Source organism: Rhinolophus sinicus, chromosome 4 (assembly GCF_057876585.1).
Source record: "Rhinolophus sinicus isolate RSI-liver-muscle chromosome 4, RSI-T2T, whole genome shotgun sequence".
NCBI classification, from domain to species: domain Eukaryota; kingdom Metazoa; phylum Chordata; class Mammalia; order Chiroptera; family Rhinolophidae; genus Rhinolophus; species Rhinolophus sinicus.
The window spans coordinates 22,582,050-22,608,942 of record NC_142504.1 but is presented as its reverse complement, the minus strand read 5'-3'; the positions used below and the strand labels follow the sequence as shown (position 1 = coordinate 22,608,942).

General features: G+C 35.4%; 1 protein-coding gene across 1 annotated transcript; it reads right to left on the bottom strand.

The window, feature by feature from the left end:
- Positions 1 to 11,765: 11,765 nt before the first annotated feature.
- SOSTDC1 (sclerostin domain containing 1) lies at positions 11,766 to 16,207 on the bottom strand. Its single transcript, XM_019726619.3, has 2 exons — positions 15,845 to 16,207; positions 11,766 to 13,261 (listed from the first exon to the last, which is right to left on the bottom strand). Exons 1-2 carry the CDS (start codon positions 16,047 to 16,049, stop codon positions 12,846 to 12,848), a joined length of 621 nt encoding a protein of 206 aa, XP_019582178.1. The 5' UTR covers positions 16,050 to 16,207; the 3' UTR covers positions 11,766 to 12,845.
- Positions 16,208 to 26,893: the final 10,686 nt, after the last annotated feature.

Genomic DNA, 26,893 nt, shown 5'->3' with positions numbered 1-26,893 from the left:
CCCTCATCTACCACTCCCCACCCCCCTTACCCTCTGGTAACCACTAAACTATTGTCTGTGTCTATGAGTTTTTTTTTCTCATTTTTTTTGTCTTGTTCTTTTGTTATATATATAATTTATAAGTAAATAAATATGTATTTGAAAAAGGTGCTCAAAATTGTTTTTCTTATGGAGAACATGTTCAAAGAGTTATAATCCATCACAACACAAATTATGAAAAGGAAAAACAGAATGAAACAATAGTCTGGACATTTAGATTGGAGTGACACACTGTATTGGAATTATGAAAAAGCAGGGATGAAGTGTTCCTTTTGTTGATGAAATGAATGAGTGAGGGTGAGCCCTGACATGACATATGGGTAAAGTAAGTCAATACAATAGTAGTCAAGGTTAAGTACAGAGGCAAAAGGAGAACAAATGTGTGCAAATGTTTCCTACATCAATATTTGTGTCACACAAATTCATGAAATAAATGAAAATGACAGCATAGCCAAGAAAAGCAAACTTAGGGTGATTCAAAAAGGAATGGATGAAGGCATTGACACAGAAAAAAAAGAAGAAAGAGAAACAGAAAGAGAGAATTCCTTGTTTGAAAAGTAACAAAATACCAAAGCTTTTTATTTTTATTTAAAATTAAATAAGATCAGTCCAAAGTATGTTCCAAAGTTGCTTCTGTCCTCCACCTGGCATTTTCTTATTTTGCTAACTCTTCCTTCTTTTCCTCTGCTTCTCTCTGCCCTCTCCTCGTCTACTTTCTGGACCAAGAGCTTGGAGAAGATGAAGTTCCATCTCAAGTCTACATTCTCCCCCTACTCAACTGTCTGGTCTCAACTTAAGAAATATAATTATAGCAATAATAATAACAGTAACAACTAACCCTGTAAGCCCTTACATCCAGGAGTCAAACCCAGGTATTTCATCTCCAATAGCTGCAGTCTTGACAGCTGTGCAATACCATGTAACAACATGCCACATAAAATGCAAGTAAAGCTTGAATGGGTTCCCCATTCAATCTTTGTATCCCCATTCGTAGGATCCCAACATTCTAGAACCTTTGTTTGGATCAAGTATTAATAATATTACCATTACTAGATTAAGCCCACCATATGCACCTTTAAGTTTAAGGGAGTGGAATGAGAGGAAAAAGGAACTAGCCAGTTACAGATGTTATTTCTATGTATTCAGCTGTAGGTGAAGAAGAAAATGCATAATTGGCAGTGCTTCTTATCCTTTGCACATCTAAAGGCTGTGCTTGGCAGTATCACCACTAAGCAAAGCCTGGCACAGCTGTTCATTCTTTCTCATCATCTTTTATCTATGTAGTGCTTTCCCCTTAAAGTGAGTCTTTGAAATTCTGAAAGCTGAGTGCTTCATTTCCCATCATTCCACACCTAAGCCAAGTTTCAAAATTGGCTTTGATGTGTATTTAAAGTGTCTTGGCATCCTGCTGTCATCATTCCCTGGATCGGTCCCACTCTGTGAAACTGTGATATGATCATCACTGTCCCAAGTGAAGAGACCAGCTGCATATGGAACCATGCTGACGTCCTCCTCCAAGTTTGTGTAGTTCATGGGTTATAGTGATGACTGCTGGAGGGAACAAAGCGAATGGGTAAGAGTTAACATGTTTTGAAATCATGTAGGAGTTATGTAGCTACCCTCCTTTTAATCCATAGACCTTGAACCTTATGGTTTTAGTGCTGATATTTCATTCTCACCATAAATTACAGTGGCAGCCAAGGTTAAACTCTGCCAGGTTAAAATGTGTTTTCCCTAAGCTTGAGGAATAAGATTAACATAGTATGTAGTATTTATATTCTAGATAATGTGTTTTGGTGAGCTTTATCACATTTGGTGAGTTGTTCTCAGTTAATTTGTAATGGATTTATGGAACAGAAGGTTTTTTCTTCCAACCAACGTGCTAGTGCAAAGCTTGAATGGCTTTCATGAAACAAACTCCCAAATAGAAACCGATTTGTAGTTAATTCACCTATGACCGCTTGTACTGATGACATGATTGTTAGTAAGGCATTAACAACAATAATAGCAAAAACAAACACCCAATCCCTATTTTCCACTCTATCCACAGACTGTAAATAAGTGAAAATTTCTCAGAGTCTAGTAAATATGCCCCTGTTTTTCATGTGCTACGTGAGATATTGCTCAAAAAATAATCTCACTGTTTTGTCTTTTTGGCTTCTGATAGGTTGATTTGTTTCTTAAGGTACGTGATATCTAACCTCAAGATATCAACATTAATCTTCCCATTTCATTATTTTATACTTGAGATGAGAATCTGAAAGCAACATTTGGGAGAAATTCTGAGAGTTTTGGGCAGAATTTCTCCCAAATGTTTCTTTCAGATTCTCATCTCAAGTATAAAATAATGAAATGGGAAGGTTAATGTTGATAGAAACCTTGGAGAGTATCTTAATATCTACATTTTAGAAATTAAAAAAAGAGATTCTAGACTTCAGTGCTTACTCCATGCAATACACTGTTCCAAATATTGTAAAGAAAAGTATGCCCAAGGAGACTGTGCCAGGCAGCTGATGTTTGATTCTCCATATCCAGCCTCTACTCTCCACCCTGCCCTTTGCCCCAGGCTGACCAATGTGGATTACACTCGATCCCATGACCGCTAGTGGAGTCAGCCAGTGGGGATCCCTGGCAGGAGATCAATCAGAAAGAGGATGGACTGAGCACATGACAAGGGTATTAGTCCCCTGGCTCGCGGGCTTTGCAGGCAGGTTCCCCTGACCAACTCCTCAGACTGACCACAGCCTCTGCTCTGTGCCCTCATTTTCCAGGCCAATATATTCTTATCCTTCCCTCTTTTCCTGGCATCTCCGGTCCTAACAGCACTGCTGTTGCTGGTCCTGCGCTCCTATACTACTGTGTTTCCCCGAAAATAAGACCTAGCCAGACAATCAGCTCTATTGCGTCTTTTGGAGCAAAAATTAATATAGACCCATTTATATTATATTATATTATATTATATTATATTATATTATATTATATTATATTATATTATATTATATTATATTATATTATATTCCCGGTCATAAGACCGGGACTTACATTAATTTTTGCTCCAAAAGACGCATTATAGCTGATTGTCCGGATAAGTCTTATTTTCGGGGAAACACTGTGCGACCTGTGCTTTCCCTATACCTCACCCGGACTTTTGTAATTAGTGCCCTTGTAAAGAAACCCTCCTTCACTTATTCTGAGTGTTCCCTATTTCCTTTTGGGATACTAATTCATAGAGATGTCGGCTCAGATCTCAGGAAGTTTACCATGTAGCTGAATTTCCCAAGGCCATTTAGAAGTAGCAGATTTAAGAGAATTAGCGGCTCCTATCTCTTAATTGAGAGATCCTTTAGGTACCATATGTGACCCATAAACCGGCTAAAAATAACCCAGTAAATGGGTAGGTGTGTACACTTTGTCGGGTACAGAACTTTTGTAATCTACTAGCATTTAAACATTAGGAAAATTCTTATAAAATATTTGGATTTTTAGGGTAATTTTGCTGCCAAATGTTGGAACAGATTTGAAGCTGCCGTCTTTTATGCAGGACTTTTTTCTACAGTCTCCACCATTTTCCCTTGCCTTACTCCCAACCTATGGTCCTAGTAGGCAATGAGGTGACAAAACTTTATTTTGATGTGTTTTCTCTTCCAGAGATATTTGTATTTGAGAGAAATTTTTAAAATGTTAAATAAAAAAATGTTTAAATGTCTTCTGATGGTAGAATGTTAGTCATTGGGAGTTACAAAAAGGCCTGGAGAGAGGTTTGTTTGTTGTTTTCACCAGGAAAGGAGGGCAGTAGGGCTTCCGATAGTTTGGAAATTACAGTGTTTGAAGGTTCCTCTTCTGGGCAGCAGTCCCAAGAGACTGGCTTTTCAGAACTCATTCCAGAGCTAGGCTATGGCATTGCTTGTGTGTCCTTACAAGCCTTTTTCCCCTGTCATCAGCCTTTGCCAGCTCTTCATTTTGGCTCCACATGCTGCTCCAATATTGTGGTTATCTTCCCATTAAACACACTTATGTAATAAAAGAGATAATAAAACACAACAGACAATCCTTAACCTGGAATGTCCAGGAGTCGTACCTGTTTCAGTTTAATAATATTACAGAACCATGAATGTCTTAACTAAAAAACAACACAATGATCAAAAAAGAGTCTTGTTCCAGCTGCAACATCTGCTGGAGGCATTGTCTTGCACTTTTCCCCCACTTTATGGATTAATAAATGGGGATATAATATACACTTACATAAATGCAATGTAAGTCTTTAAAAAAGTATTATCCTTAAACATATGTTAATGACTGAGAACCAACAAGTTATGCAATATCAGCATGGTTTGCGTGATATCACCGCAACCATCTGATGTAATCCATAAAATTCTCCATATTTTTGGAGATTGCTTTGCTTGGACATTACCACATAAAGCCAGGCAGATCATTCAATCCATTAAATGCCCCTCTCCAAGGCAAGTTAATTACAATGACATTTTTCAGAAGTGCATAATTATTTTAAAATATCTATATAAATATTGGATACAAGCAATATTTAGTATCCTAAATGACCAAACCTCTACATATTTTGTGTGCTAAAGTTGTCTACAGCTATTTCCTTTATTCATGCTATTATCATCAGCAATAAAATGTTTTCACCTAGTGGAAACTATTAGGAAACAAGAATTTTTATGTTTAATATCAATGTTTAGAAGAAGAGGACTGCAAAACCACAACTTATAAGTACAGAAATATTTAAATAATTAAACAGAAAAATCTAACAACTTTATACAAGACTGTAGGTACTTTTGAGAAAGTTGGTGCTAAGAATATGTCTGGGTTAAAAAGGAAGGCTTCAGCTCTTTCTGGCATGCCTACCAATCATAAAGAAATATATTTTTTCCAGTATACTTTTATTGTTTTTAATTTTTAAAACTAAAGTAAGTTGACATACAATATTGTATTAGTTTTAGGTGTACAACATAGAGACTCAATATTTGTATACTTGATGACGTGATCACCCGTTAAATCTAGTAACTATCTGCCATCATACAAAGTTATATTATTGACTGTATTCTCTGTATTGTACATTATATCCCCATGACTTATACATTTTTATAACTGGAAGTTTGTACCTCTTATTCCCCTTCACCTTTTTCACCCATCTCCCACGCCTCTTTCCTTGGCAACTATCTCTTTATTCTCTGTATCTGTGACACTGTTTCTGTTTTATTTTGTTTGTTCCTTTGTTTTTTGTAGATTACACATATAAGAGAAAGCATATAGTATTTGTCTTTCTGACTTACTTCACTTAGCATAATACCCTCTAGGTTCATCCATATTGTTGCAATTGTCAAGATTTCATTCTTTTTATTGGTAAGTAATGTTCCATTGTGTATTTATAGCATAATTTCTTTATTCATCTGTTGTTGGACACCAAGGTTGCTTCTATGACTTGGCTACCGTAAATAATGCTGCAATGAACTTAGGGTTTTGGGTTTCTTCAGATAAAAATGAAAAATAGAACTACCAATATGTTCCAGCAATTCCACATCTGGGTATTCTTCAGATAAATACCCAGATATGGAATTGCTGGAACATATTGGTAGTTCTATTTTTCATTTTTTGAGAAACCTCCACACTGTTTTCCATAGTGGCTCCACCAATTTACAGTCCCACCAATAGTGCACAAGCATTCCCTTTTCTCCCCATCTTCACCTACACTTGTTGTTTGTTGACTTTTTGGTGATAGCCATTCTGACAGGTGAGAGGTGGTATCTCATTGTGGTTTTGATTTGCATTTCCCTGATGATTAGTGGCTATCTTTTCATACAATTGTTGGCCATCTGTATGTATTCTTTGGAGAAATGTCTCTTCAGGTTCTCTGTCAAATTTTGATTGGACTGTTTATTTTTTTGTTGTTGAGTTGTATGAGTTCTACCCCTTTCTGAATGTACCATTTATGAATATCTTGTCCCATTCAGTAGATGTCTTTCATTTTGTCGATGGTTTCCTTCACTGTGTAAAACTTTTTAGTGTAGACACATCTGTTTATTTTTACTTTTGTTCCCATTACCTGGGAAGACATCAAATATATATATATATATATATATATATATATATATATATATATATATATATATATATATATACACACACACACACACACACACACACATATATATAGAAGATCAATGTTAAAGAGTTTACTGCCTGTCTTCTAGTTTTACAGTTTCAGGTTTTACATTTAAGTCCTTAATCCATTTTGAATTTATTTTTCTATATGGTCTAAGAAAGTGACCCAGTTTCATTTTTTTGCATATATCTGTCCAGTTTCCAGTATGCTTTTATTGTTTGTAATACTACCTTAAATTTTATGTTTATGTTAGCATTCTCTTCTGAAATATATTTTTCCATTTTATGTCTAGGTGGTGCAATTTAGGAAATGGATCATAGCAATGATGCCCTATGAGTCTTGCTCAAAAATGAGATTGTATGTAATTACTTTTACTTTTCTTAATTAGACTGCCATTTGTTCACCAGTATGTTCTTAGAACCTAACAGACACAGAGTAGATTTTCAGCATTACTAAATGAATGAATAAATTAATGAAAGAATTTCAAATATCATAAAATATTCTGATTAGAAATATCATTATCCCACTTATGTGACAATATGTATAATTACAATTTTCAAAATGAAAATTCTCATTGTACGTTACAGCTGATTTTTCTATTATTTTCTGTAGAAATGAGTAGGTAAAAGAATAATGGTGTGGTTTTTTTATGGAGAAAAAGTCTAATAGCTTTTCCCTGGTTCTGACATCTTTCTGGTGTCTGCTCAAGTTTGGACAAAATGTAGGAAATGGCTTGTAACAGCCTACAGTCTAACCCTTCTGGAGCTGGGTCTCTAATTTCATCTTATATTGTCTGTCTTAACCAGGTATTGGTTATGATGGAATATGTCTATTCCATAATAAGCCTGACCAAAATCTCATTCTAAAAATTCCACAATTGAGTGAACTGGAAACATCATCAGAAGTAGACGGTAGCATTAGTCAGATCTGCCTTTGTGGGGGTAGGTGTGACCAGAAATATGGCCAGATTGTTTGGGAAAACAGAAAATGAGTATTTTAGTCTGGAAGACACTTTAGACATTATCTAATTCAACTCCCTTATTTTATGGATAAAGTAATTGAGCCTTAGTTAGTTTAAGACACAGTGTAAGTTCACCCAACGAATTAATAGCTGCACAGACTAGACCAGGGATGTCCAAACTTTTTTCAACGTTTTTTACCAAGGGCCATATGCGGTAAAATACACAAACAGCCGGGCCACTCACTCAAGGTGAAGGATGTATTGCCTCACCTGGTTTATTTAAGTAAACTAAATATATTTTTGGAATTTGCTGCGGGCCAATTAAAAACGGATTGCAGGCCGCAGTTGGCCCACGGGCCGCAGTTTGGACACCCCTGGTCTAGACCATAGCTGGTATCTTGTTTTCAAGTTCACATGTCTTGAAGTCACTTGTATAAAATTGTTACATAAAAAAAAAAAGCAGATCAGTCAAATTGAAAACTATCCCTTTTTTAAAATGTCAAATTAAGTCACAGATTAAATGTAAAATGTTCCTTAGTATACAAAGTGGACAAAATGAATTAACTCTCAGGAAAGACAGTGTCAACAAACAGGCAAAAAAAGGCAACCCTTCATTAGATTATTGAATGCCTTTGGCATTTTTTGTCTTTGGTTTGCAGTAAGGAAATCTGTGGCAACAAAGAGTTGGGTGTTTTTTGTTGTTGTTTGAACTCTCTAAGCTCGATAACATATCAACCACATATGAAAAGTAAGACAGCAAACAAGGCAAACAAATATACAGAAAGCTCTGCTTAGTAAAAATTGTCAATTATTTAATATAAAGTTTAGTGCTGATTAACAATTCATAACAGATTGTTCAAATGTCCTGGTTACTGAACTGCTCAGTTCAGTGTTTTAGGCTACCTTTGTAAACCAAATTTAGAGTAACACCTTGATGAATAAAAGACTCAAATGATCACTTCGTGGAAACTTGCCAATATGACATGAAAAAGATTTTTAAATTTGTGTTAATGACAAATTTCAAAAAAGAAATCCCTTCCTATCGAAAAGTGTGATGCTTATATTTTAATAGTAAGTTATTTTTAAGCCTATTAAACTCTTGTTCAGCTTTAATAATAATGAACTTTGGCTGAATATGTCTGTGTCACTGATGATGTCAATTTAGACATTCTGTCTCAGATTCAAGCACCTAACCCCTGCTAAAAAAAAATAAATGAAATCAGTAATACAAGGTAATCCTTTCGCAGTTACTAAAATTCAAAGGAAAATATTTAAGTTCCTTTTTATAAATCTCCAAAAATGTTTCATTCTTTATCTGTAACAGAAAATAAATCCTTCAACAGGTCTACCAATGCAGATGAAAAACTGCCACTCAGTGTAATTTTCACTGGAAATAATTATGCAGTCAGCTTAGCATTAATTCATTTTCATCAATTCTTGAACCTGGAAGTTGAAGCATCTTCCCACTGGGATTTCTGCAGTAGTTGTTACTCTGTAGCTCTTCAAGACAGTTTGCAAAATACGCATGCAAAGGCATCAAATGCCATGTTAGCTCAGGAGTCAAGAGTGATGGACAAACCAGTAACATTGAAAATGATACTGACAAGGAGAATGTTTTTGGGGTATATCTATTCTTGTAAGTCTTTCTTTGTGGCTATAATAATTTCTAGGGGCCAAATGTCTACTTAGTTCAGAAATCTAGTCTTCTTTCAATTCAGCATGTATATTAATAGGTTCTGATAAAACTGAGATGGAAGTTATCTCTATCTGCCCTTGTGGGAAGAAAACATTCTAACAAGAGAGTACACTCTAGCTCAAAGGATCCAAAGTCATTTTCCCAATGAACTCCTTCTGGTTTTCTACAAGGATTCCATCAAAGACTTGCCATGCATTTCATTTTTTATTAGAACTGTATGACTATAAGAATGCTGAATTTAGGGTATGCAGTGAATTGTCACTTTAGTGCTAAAACATATTTTCAGTTAAGTCTAATTGAAATGATGTTCTAATTCCAAATATAATGATTTAGATCTTGATACCTACCTCTCATCATGATTGCCAAAAAAGGAATACGGCAACACACTAAATTTAAACTTTCGAAGGCTTTAGTCAGTAGTTTGGAAGTTCTCTGGTTTTGCTTCACCAAAATACTATTCTTTCCACTCATAACTGCCTAGTGTAACCATACTACTGAATATCTATTAAAGTAAATATGCTAAATAGATAGATCATGTTACATAATAAAAAGTAATCATTCTAATTGAATAGGGTGGACGATAAAGAAAAATCTGCTGGTAAAACCTCACTAACTTGTTATAGGGTCATAATGGATTAAGATTCAGTCTTTTATATTAAAAAAAAAACCTTAATTTTTATTGCTTTTCAAAAATATACAGCAAATAAACATGGTTAACTATTGCCAATTAGTAGTTATTTGAAACTAGCATAAATGAATAAATATAAATGATTTGTAATTAAAATATTATTTTTTGTGAATAGATATTTCTATAGGTTCTATGTCCATGTACACTATGTGTATTATTTATTTTTATACATGATATTAATTTTTTCATCCTTGTTATTGAGATATAAATCTATCTACCTATAGATCTAGTATATTTTTAAATATCAATATCTGTCTGTATATCTATCTTCTATCAAGCCACTTGAAAAAGGTCTTTATCCATGATAGCCAAGATAAATTTGATAAACAAATCCTTTCTGGATAAATATTATGAATGTGAACTAGAGAGGTCAGAATGTGCTAAAATTATCACAATTCACCATTTTGAAATGATAGTTATTAAGGTGAGAATACAATTATGCAGAATTTAATCAGATTGGAACATGTGAATTAACTAAAATAAAATGGAGCTACAATCAACAATTCAGATGCAAGTACATTTTAGCATTTTTTAAATAATAACTATAAAGCTACTCTTTCTATTGACTTTTAATTTTTACTTTACGAGGAACCAGATTTTATCCTAAGCCTTTCTTATTGATTGCTGACCTTTTCCTGTCCTTTGGTGTTAAATGCTGTGCAGTAAATGTATAACCAGTGTAACATGACCCGAAATAGATCAGTACATTGAATGTGACCACGAGAAATAGATCCAATTCTTGACTTAACCGAGACTAAAATGGTCTTATTTATCCACTTTATTCCATTTCATTTTTCCTACTACCTTCATTTACTAATACATTATTAGCAATCAAATTAGTGATCATTTTAGCATGTTATTATCACCAAAATCTTTGTTTCAATGTTTTATAGTAAAAGGCAACAACATAGTCTTGACTGTGAAAAGCCATCATCTGGTGACGTCCTTTTTATGCCTTAGATCTTAGGACACACTGATTTTTGAGATCATCTCTCTAAGGCCTTCTGTAAACGGTGCTACTTTATTGAGAAGGAATAAATGGCTAAAGTGTCTTTAGTTTTCCATGTTATGTTAAATATCCCATGTTGAGCAACAATGAACAAGTGAAATAGATATATGAAACAATAAATTTTTGGTATATTCAAACTGTGAGATAATTATTATAAATATCCCATGTATTAATATGATAATATAATATAAAATAGTTCAAGATTTTAGTTAAGATTGGAAGATAAATCAACAGTGGCCTGTGAATCATTACTTTATTTGGTGATACAAATAGCATTATTATAAAACCTAGAGATGTTTTCTTATCTTTATACCATCTTTCCCTGAAAAATAAGTCTGGGTCTTGTATTAATTTTTGCTTCAAAAGACGCATTAGGGCTTATGTTCAGGAGATGTCCTCCTGAAAAATCATGCTAGGGCTTTTTTTCCGGTTAGGTCTTATTTTCAGGGAAACACGGTATGTGCTGAGACTGTCCTACCTCTCATAGGAAAGAGACAATGTTAGTGTCCTTATTTAGCTTAGTATGCTATAGGTAATATACATGTAACTTTTAGACTCGTAATTACAGAAACAACAATCGACTACAAAAAGGTACTAAAAACTCTTTCGTGCTCAGGATCCAAAACAGGAAAACACAGAAAATCTTTTCAATACATAACCCAGCCTTTTTGGTTTTCTTCATTTGTAGTGATGGGAGCTATCATTTGATTGAATTGACACATCAGCCTTTTAACTGAACAATCTCGTTCTAGACTGTGATTATGTTGCTTAATGATAACAATGGTCAAACTTGAAAAACACTGAAAAATTAATTTTTGTTTTCTTAGTTGTTTTTGTTTTATATTTTGGTTCGGGGGCCATGAAGTAATATTCAAAGTTGCCCAACATATGATAATAATTCCTTCACAGTTTCTTTCTCAAATTTAGCTGTACATTGGAATCACTTGGAAAACTAAAAACTGCCAATATCTGAGTTCTACCCCCAGAAATTATAATGTAATTTGGATGGCAGCCTGGGCTAGGGTCTCATAATATTTCCCCCAGGTGATTATAATGGGCAGCAGATTTAGCATCTCCTGGTATACATACATATGATATTCTTATCACAACTCATTGCTGGATTGCCACCCAACTTTTTCAATCATCCCATTTACTGAAAAGGTGGTCTCCCTTTCTCTCTCTTTCCTCTCTTACTACAAAACTTTCTGTCAATGCATGAATGTGCCATATCAAAAAAAAATTTTTTAAAAATCAATTACTCTGACACCTTTATTCTGTAATTTTTGTAAACATGTACATTTGTATACATGTTAGAGTCAAGGACAATAACTTTTAGCTGTGTTTATTTTTGTTAAAAGAAACTGATAGACTTGAAGGACAAATCACCTTCTGATTGCACAGATTAAACAAGGAAACATTTCATATTTTAGCTTTACAAAGCATCTTATTGATTTTAAAAGATCCATACTGTTGACATAGTTCATGATGAAACATATTGTATTAAAAAGACTAAAATATTTATTTTACATATCTACAACATGTATTCTCATATTTCTAGATCAACCACAAATCATACAGGAAAATATTTAGGTACATGAAAAAGCTTCATAACATAAAAAAAATTAACATTTTTTAAAAAATCACATGTGAATGCTCATTAAATAATAACATTGACAAATAAATAATCAGCTTTACTTATTAGCTGCTGCCATGCATTTCTGGCATTCCATTCCAAGCGAGGGTCAGCATGCAGGGTATAATTTCATACTATGAGACTGTAAAAAGCTACAGGGCTTACTTTTGAAGTGAAATGTCACAAGGTCTTTTATTGTTTCAAAGGAAGATCACTCATAGCTGCTAACCTGTTCCCATGAAGATGACCAACAAAGCATCTTTCTGAAGTGTTATTGGAAAGATTCATTGCAACAATTTTTTTTTTAACTTTTCAGTTTTGAAAGGGTTTTGTTTGGGGGGTGGGGGGTTGGGGAATGAAGGGTAACTGAGAAGCCCTTTTCTGTTTTAAAAAGTAATGATTCAGTATATAGTGCGTATATAGTATCCCCAGTCTTTCAAGAACCACAGAGAATTAAAACTACAGGATGCATGGAATTTAAATGCAAATTGCTTTCATGGATTTGCATACATCTTGAAAAACTTGAAAAGTTATTCCTAAAGTAGGTCCTGATACTTAGGACAGCTTGCTGGGTTTGATCAAAGCAGAAAGCATATATTTTCAAGTAAGAAAATAGCAATGGCAGGCTTGAGTCTTCCAAGCAATCAAATCTGTAAAGCAGATGGTTACTAGTCAGTCCAGTTTTGAGAGTCTGAGTTCTAACTCATGCTGTGCTTGCTGGATTTGCTGGCTCTTTTCCGCTCTCTGTGATGCTGGGCTGGCTTGGCAGGCGACATGCTCTCAAAGTTATGACTGGACTCATTGTGCTGCCGAGTGTACCTCTTGCACTTGCAGGCCGTGACCACCGTGATTTTGTAGGTACGCGTGCTGCCATCTTGGCACTGCAGCTGGATTCTCTGGGTACGCGTTTTGTCATTGACACACCTCCACTCCTGGGAGCTCCTCCTGCTCCAGTACTTGGTTCCATAGCCTCCGCCAATCCAGTTGGGGAGCACAGGCAGAGGCAAGCACTCACCAGCACAGACCAGCTCCTTCAGAGGGCTGATGCTGGTGCACTGGCCATCAGAGATATATTTGGTGGAACGCAGTTCCCGGCAACCCACTTGAACCCGAGCTGCAGGAAACAGAAAAGAAAGCACGAATGGGCATTATTTTTTTTTTTAAATCTGCAATGACAAAAATAATGTGCTAATACTAGCAAGTTGTCGAATAGAAAGAGGTAGTAGAGACACGTCAACGAAAATTTGCAGTTTGCATGACTATAATTAACCATAGAATAAAGTAAACTAGCGTTGATTTTTTTTTTTTTCAGGTGTAAGATTAGCTAATTGCTTAATGGAGTATTTGAAAATCTCATTTTCTTAGTCTCACTCCCCAGTAAAGGTTAAGCAGCTCTTACATTTATGTGTAAATATTCATTTTTCAATGAGCTAAATGAGAATATTTTTATGTTCTTTTTCTTACAGGTCATATTTGTTAATGTCTGCAAGTGCTTCTAATTGAGAAAATGTGGAAAGTGTTTAAATATTGTACATAATGCATATGCTGTCTGTAATATTTTGTTTCAATTATAACATTTAGCTGCAAGGAATCATGCATACCTATGTGTACAAAATCTGACATTTTGCATATCAAACTTAATAACTACATTTTAAACATAAATTCCCAAGCTGTCTTTTAAAAACACAAAGATTAAAATGTTTGAAATGCAAAATGTCACTACAATTCAAAATTTAAAGAATATAAAAGCCCCTAAATCAGGAACGTATGGTTGCCATAACAACTTGGCTACATTTCCATGAATTTTATGGCAGAAAAATGCCTAACATGTCTGATTTACAACTGCAAAAGGAACCACGGTGTTCATTTCCTGAATATTGGTCATGGCAAGCGTTTTGTTTAGTTATTTGAATTTGATAAGTATGTTTTCTAATTGGCTGTTTTTTGTTACATGCCTTATGCAATTAAAGCAAAAATTAGTCTTGAAATATTTGAGGTTTTCTTTCTATTGCTTTGTTATCTAAACTTCAGAAGAATTGCCTGTAACAAGCTTGAAAAGAAAGCAAGGCTTGTCTCTTAACCAGAGGAAAAAATATATTTAAAAGTATAACTGCTGAAATTTAAAAAATTAAAAATTATCAGGGACATTGAAGTAGTCTTATATAGAATAATGAAAGCTAATTTGAAATAAATATTGAATTAGGAGTTCAACATCTTCTCTGTGCCCCAGTACTTCTGAGGTGAGAGATGCAGGAATGTGATAGCTGTGAGAAAAATGTCTATATATACACATATATCTGTATAGCTATAGAGCATGGGATTAAAATTAAGGGTAAACTAGCTGGCCAGTCAGAGTACTCTCCTGTCTGATTCTGATTCCAGCTCACCTTCCTGCAACTGTCTTAGGAATGCACCTGGAAACTGCCAGAGACAATTTTGACTTGTCTAGCTTTTTGTTCCTGTGTAGATAGAGATTCGGCATTTTTGCAGTGACAGTTCACTGACAATGGATACCCACCACATTCCTCAATAATCTAATAATAATCAGATATTTCCTGTGTAAAAGCAAACATCTTCATGAAAGTTGAAGCACCTTGTTTTTTTCAGAAAGACATTTTCTTGTTTCCCTGAAAATAAGACCAGGTCTTATACTAAGTTTTGCTCCAAAAGACGCATTAGGGCTTATGTTCAGGGGATGTCATCCTGAAAAATCATGCTAGGGCTTATTTTCCGGTTGGGTCTTATTTTCAGGGAACCACAGTAGCAGTCAGGCTTGTATGCACTTTGACTTTTCAAAGGTCAAAACTACTTTTCGCAGCTGAATAGATTTGAGAAGAAGGAGCAAAAGATTTGTGTAAGATTTCCCGTGCACTGTTTGTCTGTGTCTCTCTCAAAACCTGATTATTTGCATGTGAACTCTTCTAAAGAAAGGAGTAAAGCAAAAGTTAGAAAAAGAAATTTGAATCCCTCTAACTTGTGGTCAATTGGTGTGTTGATTAAGCAAATAGAAAAGGGGAAAAAAATGCTGCCTGTATAATGTATTATTATACTGTCATTATTTTAAATCTCCAAAGTTATGAGTTTCCCCAGTCGTTCACAAAAATATACAATTACCTAAATTTTGATCTGGTTAATAAGGAATTCTCATAGGAAAATATGATTCTCCAACATGTTTAATTTTGTCCTTTTTTTACATTGATCATCATCAAAATTTACAACTATTTCACTATACATATTTGAGAAATTCACGGTAATTTTTTATCCCCAGAAAGCTTCTTCTTTTCCCTTGTGATGTCCTATATAGTCTTTAGTTAGTTACCTTTATGCAGTTTACCAGAATTGCACATGTCCTGAAATAAACAGAAAACAACCTGAATTTAAATGATCTAGAACAACACTTTTTAAAAATTCTCATTGTGCATGATTTAAAGAAGCAATCCTTTAATTCCTGGAAAAATTTTCCTCTTTGGAAGTTTGATAAAACTTAAGTCTGTGCTTGTATTAGCAAATCACTGTTTTAGCTATGTTAACTTTATAGGGAAGAATGCCAGTCTACACATGCAACAAATTACTCTCCCATTATTTAGCAAAAAAATATATGGTTCAGGTTAGTTAGGAATGAAATAATTATACAGGAATGTGAGCTAATGCTACCAAAAAAGAAAAGACAAAACCCATACAAGTAAAATACACTTACTGTTCCGATCCAGTCCAGTGTTACTGAAATGCCTGCCTCCATTTCTGGCTTGATTCATCGTGCTGTTGCTGCTGGGCTGGGCTGGAACAGGTTTAACCACATGTGAATACAGGATTTCTGTGGCATCATTTTTAAAAGCCACACAGCTTTTCATTAGGATGCAGGCAAGGGGAATGAGATAGAAATGAATGGCAGGAGGAAGCATGGTGAGTAGAGGATTTGCTTGGCTGGAGAGCTGGTTAATTCCTTTCCCTCTGCTTCTGCCCTGTAACTGTGAAATTCCTGCTCAAGGTCCCCTTTATATATCCCTGAGGTTTGGCGTTCATTCAGGTGTAAAGTTGTGTAGAGCTTCAGAGTGAAAACACAGAGAAGGGGTGGGATCCCTACATGACCCTGCAAAAGAATTTTACCAATGAAAGAGAAGACTACAGAAAAGGAGGAGCTTGGTATACAAATTGCCTGAAATTTCAGAGTTGGACTTCATCCGTTGGCTGTGAGCTGAAGCAGCCAGACACATTCTATAGCAAGTACAGTCTCTCTCTCTCTCTCTCTCTCTCTCTCTCTCTCTCTCTCTCTCTCTCTCTCTCTCTCTCTCTCTCTCTCTTTCTCTCTCTCTCATTTCCTTTCCTGAATCTAGTTCACATTCGGATTTAATTTCAATAAAAATACACTGCTGTTCATTTGAAGAGATTTACATTTCCACAGTTGTTCTGTACTCCCCTCAGATTTTAGAGTATTTGGGGCAGAGAAGAGGTTCGTCCCAGATAATAGGAGGAATTCATGTGAGTTTAAAATACTGTAAAACTTGAATGAAGCACGTAGTTTAGTTAAACAGATTTTATTTCTCAAGAAGCAAACTAATATATATTTATTTCTTAAAGTGTAAGGCACTGAGCTAGAATCTGCCTCCTGGACATACTTAAATAATGCAGCTTTGATCTGTATCAACTGCTGTACTGCTAGGTAAATTATTGCCAGGGGTTCTGTGCAAAGAATAATGAGCTCTGTCTGCATCCAAGTAACTAATATCAATTTTCATCTTAAAAATGTGTCCCAAGCATTCACATTCATGGCATCGTTTTACATGAAAGAAAGCCATTTCCGACAGATTATTGTTTCGCAATTTCAAAATAATTTTTGCTAGTGTTCTACCTGTATTTACTAAACATTTCCTTTGACTCTGCTGCCCATGTAAGAAACACTGTACTTTTGTGAACGTCTTTTTCCACACCTGGAACAGATGTTCCATTAATTAATTCTAGGCCACTCATCTCCATCCTTAAAAAAATCATGAAATTCCATCTGCTATGAGACATTCTGATCGGAATAATTATGTATTCTGAATCATCTTTCCAATTTTAAATCCATATTGTCCTTTGTGTGGCTACTAAAATGACCTTATAGCATGGATACTTTATATCTTCTTTAAACTTTTGTCCATTGTAACTACTATTTATATCTATGTATCCATCTGTCTGTCGTCTATCTATGTTTCTCCACAGCGGCACTATTGATGTTTTAGAGTAGGTAATTCTTTGTTATGCTGCACTGTTCTGTGTGTTTTACAGCATACCTGGCTTCTACCCAGTAGATGCCAGTAGCACCTCCTCCCCACCCAGTTATAATCAAAAATGTCTCCTGACATTGCTACATGTCTCTGTAGGCTAAAATCACCCCCAGTTGAGAGCTACTAATTATCTATCTGTCTATCTATTTATCTCACTATGAAAAGAAAGTAAAATTAAGAACAAAAGACTATTTCGTGATACTAAAGAATTATTGTTCTTTTATTTAGGAGTAAAGTTGTGCTGCGGTTTTATTTAAAAACAATGACTGCTTCTCATTTAGAAGTATATGCTGTGATACTCCTAAATGAAATGGTGTGATGTCTAGAATAAACTTCAAAAATAACATGGGAGCAGGTGATTAGAGGTGAGAGTGGGGCAAGATGGGTTATGGGTCAATGGTTGTTGGGGATGGATGATGGATGTTCTGTTGTGTACTCTCTTGTGTGTGTTTTCAAAATTCTACATAATCAAAAATTTAAAATTAGAGTAAAAACTTTTAGTGTATACATACTGCTGAATAACAATCAGATCCCTGTCTGAAAGTTGTATGTAGACATTTATTCTAACGTCATTCCTAGAAAATAATACATCTGTTAATTACTAGGTGCATATGGAAATTGTATGTCAGACATCCTTCTAAAGTACTTACTGTGAAGAATTTCTTATCCTGCTTATCAGGAAACTTGACATTAATTACATGAAGTATGTTAATATTAACCATTGACCAGTAGATCCAATGTCTAAAGGAAGTAAGTGGGTCAAAATAGCCTGAGCTCTTCCCCATTACTATTTTTTTTTGTGCCAGGAGGAGGAGATAATTTAATTTGCAGCTTAATTATTAGGTTGGGCTAATCAGATGGACCAAAATAGCTCATAATTGTTAAATCTGCACTGCACCTAGTATTCTGTAGGCTCAGCCTTAGGCTATCACCTCAGGCAGAAGCAAAATTAGGAATGAAGACAGTGGAATTGGAGTCAGTATATGTGGACAGAAATAATGCGGAATTCTTAGGCTCAATATATCGGGCAGAACCGGATTAGGAAACTACTTTGATAAAACAGAAACAATAATAGTTTGATATTTAATAGTTATTCCAGTCAGTTTAAAACTACTTCATTAAGAACAATCACAAACTGTAATGCTCTGATAAGATTATGGGTATAGATGTTTGATATCATAATTGATTGAGGAACTATTCCCCTGAGCAAACTATGTTCTTTCTCATCTCCAGGCCTCTGTGTATATACATTTCTCCTTGTGACAGCCTTCTCTCACTCTTTCCTCATTCCCATTTTCACTGGTTGATACCTATTTTCCCTTCAGGTCTCATTTTGATGGCCCTAGGTCTAAGATAACTTCCCTTGCCCTCTACCTCCTCAGGTGTGAAGTCAGCACCCCATTCATACGTGCCAGAGTGACTAACCCAATGGCTTTGAAAGTCTTATGACAGAAGAATTATTTTTATTTTATGAATATTGTTGATTAAGTGGATAAATTAATTATTTAAGAAATATACAAAAGCTATCCTTTCATATATATAAAAAGATCAGTTAATATTTATGGTAGGCAATCATGAAGATGGCCCCTAATAATCCTCTCCTCATGGGATTCACATCCTCAAAACAATCTCCCCTTGACTGTAGGTTGGACCTGGTAGCTAACTTCTAATGAACATAACATAGTAAAGTGATGAGATGAGAATTCTGTGATGACATTGCCAAAGACTGTGCCTTCAGGCTTGCTTGCCTGCTTTGCTCTCTCACTTGCTTTGATGGAAGCCAGCTACCATGATATAAGCTTTCCTATGGAGAGGTCCAAGTGGCAAGGAACTACTGTCTCTCGCCAACAAGGAACGGGAGCCCTCAGCCAAATAACCCATGAGGATCTGAGTTGTATAAGCAAGCTCATGAGTGAGTCTGAAAGCCAATTTCCCCACAATCAATCCTTCAGATGAGGCTGCCACCCTGGCTTACACCCCAGCTACAACCTTAGGAGAGATGCTAAACCAGAGGCCCCCATAGGAGCTGTGAGATAATAAATGCTGATTTAGCTAAATTTGGGAGTAACTTGTTACACAGCCATAGATAATCAATGTAATATTATCTGTTTTTAAATTAAGATATAACAATTAGGCCACCAATGCTAGAGCCTTGAAAGCATCAGATGTGGAACCATTAAATATGGCGACTGTGCAACTTTTGTTTTTTGGGTTAAGATTTGAAACATGTTTTCCAGTCCTCGGCTGAGTCATCAATGTGGTATTATTATTAATAAATAATAATACTAAAATTGCTACGATTGGACTGATATGCAAAAAGCTGGAGAGTTATTTTAATGTTCCAAATAGTATTGTCTGTCATGAGATTCCTGGCACTGGAATCAGAAAATCAGTTTGAATCTTATTGCTACCATTTACAATCTGTATGAACTTGGATGTATTTTCTGAAGCTCCCTAAGTCAGTTTCTTCGTCTGTAAAACATAACCAAAATTACCTACCTCGCAGAGGAATAGAGAATATGGAAGTGTATAGTGTAAAACATGGCTCAGAAGAAATGTGGAAAATATTGTCATTGAATATGAGTCTAAAAGTATTGTTTCTCATTAGAGTCTTTGAATTTAAAAATGATTTCGGAAAGATTAGAGAAGTTTCAAACAAACACAATTACCCTATTTAAGGTGGAGAACAAAAGGTTGAGAGAGAAGAGATTATTTAACCTGATTAAATACAAAATAATATGTAAATGCCATTTCATTAAAAAAAAATAGCCTGACTGATTGTTTTTCATGTTTGACAGAGAAAGAATCAGAATACAGGTAAATATAAACAATATATGTTTATTGAATGCAGCAATCAGCTGTCTCTGTGGGTAAAACAATTTTCAGAGTTCCAGTTAATAATGGAGAACTTCGTAACTAGAAAGGTAATTAACCATCAATAGTTTAGAAGGGAAAAAAAACTATATAGAATCTTCATGCATAAAAATCCTTAGAAAGAGGATGGACTAACGTTTTTCATTCATTTCATATCAACCTGTATTGAGCCCAGCGTTTGCCAAAGCTGTAGTCCAGGGACTGCAAAGCTAAATGAGACATGGCTGCTCTTTTCCCTTTCCCAAAAGCTTCTGTTTAGAATTCCACTAAACCTTTCTTAACCTGATCTGCCTGTACAAGTTTCTTCCTCCATCACCACCTTTATTAGTTGTGTCTTTACTTTTATTTTGTTTAAATGTTTTTTGGGTTTTTTTGGTTTTCTTTGTAGAATAAATCTGCCTTTTATTATAATATGCCTCAAAATAACATTAATTTACATAACACTGCCCTGCGCTGATATGAAACCCAGGTGGAAATTCCAAATCTAGTTGATAAAATTCTAGAGGGAGCGTCTCCATCTTGGCACTATTGACATTTTGGGCGAGATAGTGCTGTTGTGGGCACTGTGCTGTACGTTGCAGAATGTTTAGCAGTGTTCCTGTGCCCCACTCACTAGATGTCAACAGCACACCCCTCACCCAGTTGTAACAACTCAGTGTCCGCCAGCGCACAATATCTTCCTGGGTTAGAAACTACTGGTTTAGGCAAATTCTCCAATAAACTTCCCAAATATGCCAGCAAAGCCCCTGTTAAGGAAAACCTCGTATGCACACTCTAGGGAGTAGATGAGAACAGTGGAGACAGGGCTTCTAGCTGATTGTACAGCTAGGGAGAGTAGTAAGTTGTCCTCTTTACTGGCATTTGCTCTCTTGTGCAGTAGAAATTGATGTCCTCACTCTGTGTGTTCAGCCCACACAAGTCCCTAAACTAAATTTGACCAAGGCTGGCAGCATATCCTGCCTCAGTGATGGGGAGGAGCTGGAACCAGTTTTGTTCCACAAGCCTGATAGTTGTTCTAAACTATGTTTTACCCAGGAGTTTGTTAGATCTGCACATTCGGGGCCTGACCTCAGACCTGAGTCAGAATCTCTTCGGGAGAACCCAGAAACTTGTGTTTTACCAAGCTCTCCACAACGTTCTTCTGCTTGCTAAAGTTTAAGATGCACTGTTCTAAAACACACATGTGCCCTCCTGTGGCCTATCCTCATAGTCTCCATTACAGTTGCCTCATCTAACTGGCCCAGATTCTTCCGGTTTGCCCAGTCACATGCAAGCCTTGCCCTAAAGCTCAGTCCATTTGGCCAAAACCCAAACCAATTCCCCTTTCCTGTATGTATTTTTCCCTAGGGACTGGATGCTCTCAGCGTCCCCTAATGACTGATTAATGCTTTGTTCCACAACGATGTCTCCACAGTTAACTCCCTATAGTGATTATCATCACTCACTAGAAATTTAGGAAGCCGTGTCTGTTTCTCTCAGGTATCAGTGTTGACCCAAATTGAGGCAAAATACTTTGATCACTGTGGTTTTGATTGTTGTCCACCAGCCCCAGGCACATCCCACAGCAAAGTCAGGCTCTTAGCCCTGGCAACATACAGCCTTGCTTTGCTCTTTCTTGAAGAGTCTCTTATTCCAGTGCCAGAGGGTTTCATCGCCAAGCCTAAGTTGGTAATGACCTTATGTCACCAGTAGAGACTCAACAGTTTACAGTTCCCTGGTATGTCAGAAAACTGGAGAACAACAAAGATTTTAGCAGAGGATTTGGGCCAACAACACCACAGTCTTTTCTGGGAATAAAGTTGTTGCGGAAATTTCTAATTTCAATTCTTATATTTTTAGTGAAGTCATTTACTTTTAAGTTGTGTACAGATGGAAGCTGTGGTGTAGGGGGCTCCATAGCCACCATGTAGCTGGCATGAAGAGAATGTGATGAGGAACATGGGAAACAAGTTGGACTCCATTGATTGGATGGGTAGATCGGAGCCCATCAGTGACTACAATCCTACTTTATAATTTTAGATGTTTAAACATAATTCGGTAGACAATGGAAAGTCATTGAAGGATGTATATGTGTACGTGTGTGTGTTTATTTTTATTTTCACAAAATGAAAACACCATGTAACTTATACCCAGGTAAAAGGATAGAAAACTTCCAGTACCCAGAAGTTCCCCTTCTGTCCTTTCCTAGTAACCATTTCCTTACTCTTCCCTAAAATAAACCAGTATTCTGATTTCTGACACCAGTTATTTGTTTCGCTTGTTTCGGAATTTGATATAAAAAGTACTGTTTTCATTGTGTGTACTATTGCATTGCATGGACAACCACATGTACTTATCCATTCTAGATTAGATTGATTCCAATTTTTGGCTAGTATGCATAATGCTGCCGTAAACATTCTTGTACCTGTCTTCTGATACATATGGGCATAGCTTTTTGTTGGATAAATGCCTACTTGTGAAATGGATGGCATATAGGATGTCTGTGTGTTCAACTTTAGTAGATAATACCAAAGTGGTTTTATTAAATGAAATTTCCACTATCCCTGACAGATTTTAAATAAGGGAAGAACAAGATCAACACTACGTTTCAGGACACTGAATCTAACTGCAGTGTACAAGATGATTTAAGGGTGGTTATGGTGAAACACAGAGAGAGGGACGTTATTGCAAGAGCTCAGGTGGAAAAGAATAAGATCCTGAACTTGAAGGAGAGAGAAAAGGACAGATTAGAGACACTGTGGAGGTCTGTTGGCCTCCTAGGTGATTGGAAATGAAGGCAAAGGTGAAAATAAAGTTTTAAAACTGGGTGACCAGGGAGACTGAGGTATCAGGAAGACAAGCGTTGGCAGAGTTTGAATTTAAAGTTCAGTAATGAGTTTAGACTGAGTTAGGATGAAGTTAGGGTGCTGGTGGGAATCCAAGAGAACATGTCTAAGAGACAACTGAAATCAGATCGCAAAGAATCTGTCCAGCGACTGGCAGCAGTTTCTTAGCAGTGACTAGCATGCTTTCTTATGGCATTGTAATGATAGAATTTGGCTTAGAAACCTTTTGTTAAATAACACTATCTAAGACTTTCATTTATATACTATCATCTAATCATGCTCCTAGATTTTTTTAAATGTAACTCCTTGCTTTCAGTAATTCCCAAGTAGTATGAACTATTGTATATTTGTACAGTCTTAAAAAATATATGCCTGGTGTTTTATTTGAAACCATAAATAATACATATCTCTCAATATCTCTTGTTCTTTTTCTAATTAAATGTATTGGGGTGACATTGGTTGGTAAAATTATATAGGTTTCAACTATACAATTCTATAATACATCATTTATATATTGCATTGTGTTTGCCACCTGAATTCAATTCTTTTTCCATTACCCTTTTTTGACACCCTTTATCCTTTTCTGCCACCTCCCTCCCCCCTTTCCTTCTGGTCACCACCATACTGTTGTCTCTGACAAACAGTTTTTGTTTGTGTGTTTGTCTTGTTCGTTTGTTGCTTTCAGTTTTATTTCCCACATATGAGTGAAATCATATGGTTCTCAGCTTTTTCTGTCTGACTTATTTTGCTTAGCATGATACTCTCAAGATCCATCCATGTTGTCGCAAATGGCAGTATGTCACCTTTTCTTATGGCAGCATAGTATTCCGTTGTGTTTATGTACCACATCTTCTTTATCCAATCATCTATTGAAGGACATTTCAGTTGTTTCCATGTCTTGGCTTCCATGAATAATCTTGCAATGAGCATAGGGGTGCATATATCTTAATGGATAAATATTTTCAGATTTTTTTTTGGTGTAGATACCCAGAAGACGGATTGCTGGGTCATATGGTAACTCTATTCTTAAGTTTTTGAGGAAACTCCATACTTTTTTTCATGGTGGCTGTACCAAATTACATTCCCACCAGCAGTGTATGAGGGTTCCCTTTATCCCACAACCTCTCCAACACTTGTCATTACTTCTCTTATTGATAATAGCTATTCTAACATGTATGAGGTGATATCTCATTGTGGTTTTGATTTGCATTTCCCTAATAGCTAGTGAAGTTGAGCATTTTTTCATGTATCTGTTGGGCATTTGTATGTCTTCTCAGGAGGTGTCTGTTCAGATCCTCCCCCCATTTTTTAATTGGATTGTTTTTTTGTTGTTGTTGAATTGTATGAGTTCTTAATATATTTTACATGTTAGCCCTTTATCGGAGGTGTTATTTGCAAATATCTTCTCCTATTCGGTTTCTTGTTTTTTAATTGCCCATATAGCCACTAACTTAGTTGAAGTTTTCAACATTATTTGCCTGAATTGCTGCCATAACTTCTTAATTGATCTCTTGCCTTCCATTCTCATCCCTCTAAAATGAACTCTCCACAGTGAGATACAGAGTGATATTTTAAAAATATGTATCTGGACATCTTATTTTAAAATCTCAGTTGTTCCTTTTACTTACAGAATGAACAAACACCGTCATGAGCCAACTACCCTCAATTCTTGCCACTCTATTACTTATATTTTATGCTTCTGTGGTATTTCTTCATGCTCACCAATTGATATAATGCTTTTGTGCCTTTTATTCCTGTAAATAATTCAAAATTCTGCTCTTTGACGCCTTTCTTCAATATATAGGTTTAATTAATCAAACAATGAGAAATAAGGAAAAGGACAATTGGGGCAAAAGGAAGTTTTTCTGAACTTGTGGGAGATGGATCTCTGAGAGTTATGTACAAGGATTTAAAGTAATATAGATTTTTAGTTTAATGTCAATAAAATCATGTGATGTACATTTCCAGCCATTACATACAGCAAAATGCATTTAAGATCAGTAAAATAATTTAAAATATAACAAAATAAAACATTAAAATAATAGAGAAAAGAATATATGCAGATTTTCAGGGTAGAATAATTTATAAAGCTGTCAAGACAATACTGCTTTAAATTTTCAAATTTTCTAACCAAGTACCCTTCCGGTGTTAATGCTCTCATGGCGTTAAGAACAAAATTAACATGATTACTTAATAATACTCAAGCTCATTAAAAGTGTATGGAACAAATACAAAAATTATTCTGTTATGGAAAAATTCACATTATCAGATACCTACCTTTTTAAAAAACTGAGGTTATAAAATTACGAAAATAACATTTGCATCTTGTAAAAAATGTCAATAGTTCATTAAATATAACGATAAAAATCTACCTCTTCCCATCCCTCTTCCAACCCCACTCTCAAGAGATAATCACAGTTAAGAGTTTTGTGATGTTTTTCAACATTTTCTGCATTTACAAATACATTTAGGTATATGAGTACATGTGTGTACTTGCACATATACATTTTTAAATTTTTTCATACAAATTAGATCATGCTATACATATGATTTCTCAAATTACATTTTGTACTTAATGACCCATCTAAAACATTTTCCTATATCAGAATGTACAGATTTACCTCGTTCTTTCACTGAATGTGTTGTGTGGTTGTGACATAGACTATTCATCCAGTTCTCTATTGAATATTTAAATTATTTTTAGATTCTCTCCTTTCTAAATCTGGCAGGATATTCATTTTGAACAGTTATGTTTTAAGCCCCTTTCCTCCCCATTTTATTCACCCAAGTAGTTGAGGAGGGAGTAGAATTGAAAGTAGAAAAGTGGGGTTGGGTATGTAGCTTCATACAAGACCAGAAGCCAAGCCCTACTTCCTGGCAGTGTTCCAGACAGGTTGCTAGGCTTCAGAAAGGCATGATAAGCAAATTTATTAAAGATTCCGATAGGATATGTAATTCCAGAGCTTCTAGACCTGAAGGGAGCGTGTAGACCAGTCATGGACAGCTCAGTAGTCACCAAAGGGGAATGACCGCTGATGACCAGTTCCTGAAGGAACCACCCCAGTACCTTGAACCTATGGAAGAAACTTTACACCATTTCTGATGAGGAGCAAGGGAAGGAGAGAAAATAAAATGAGGGCCAGGGTTCTAAATTAAATTGATTTAAAATGATAAAGAAATGCAATATATATTTTTTCATACATCTAAGCTTCTAAACCAGAAGTTATACCATCTTCATAAGGATTTGCATTTTCCCAGGTACCAAGATACTTTATATACATTGATATATTTAAAGTTGCACTTTAATTTTGGAAGATTTTGTTCATAAGAGGATAATTCTTTTTCATTACTTAGAGAAAATTCCCATTTGAAGTGGTGTTCTTTTATCTTGACATAGTTATATGTGGAATTCTGTAATATCCATTAATTCTTTTAAAATACAATTAAAAAAAAAAAAGACCTGCCTTTACTATAGTCTCAAGGCAAGGATTTATTACATCACTTTTATTTCATATTCACATCAAGCAGTTTGAAACACACAATACGAAGAGACAAGATTTAATGGTTTATTTTGAAGAGAAAAAAATAATTTCTTTATGGAAAAGCGATGCCTACATGTGACCATTAATTTTTACTTGCCATTGCTTTTACTTTTAATTGGTACTTTTGTAGTTTTTATGGAAGGCTTTAGCCTAGCAAAAGATGAAGTCAATTAAACATCTCATGGAAACAATTTAACCATTATTCTCTGATTAAGAAGCATTGATTAAAACTGCTTTCAGC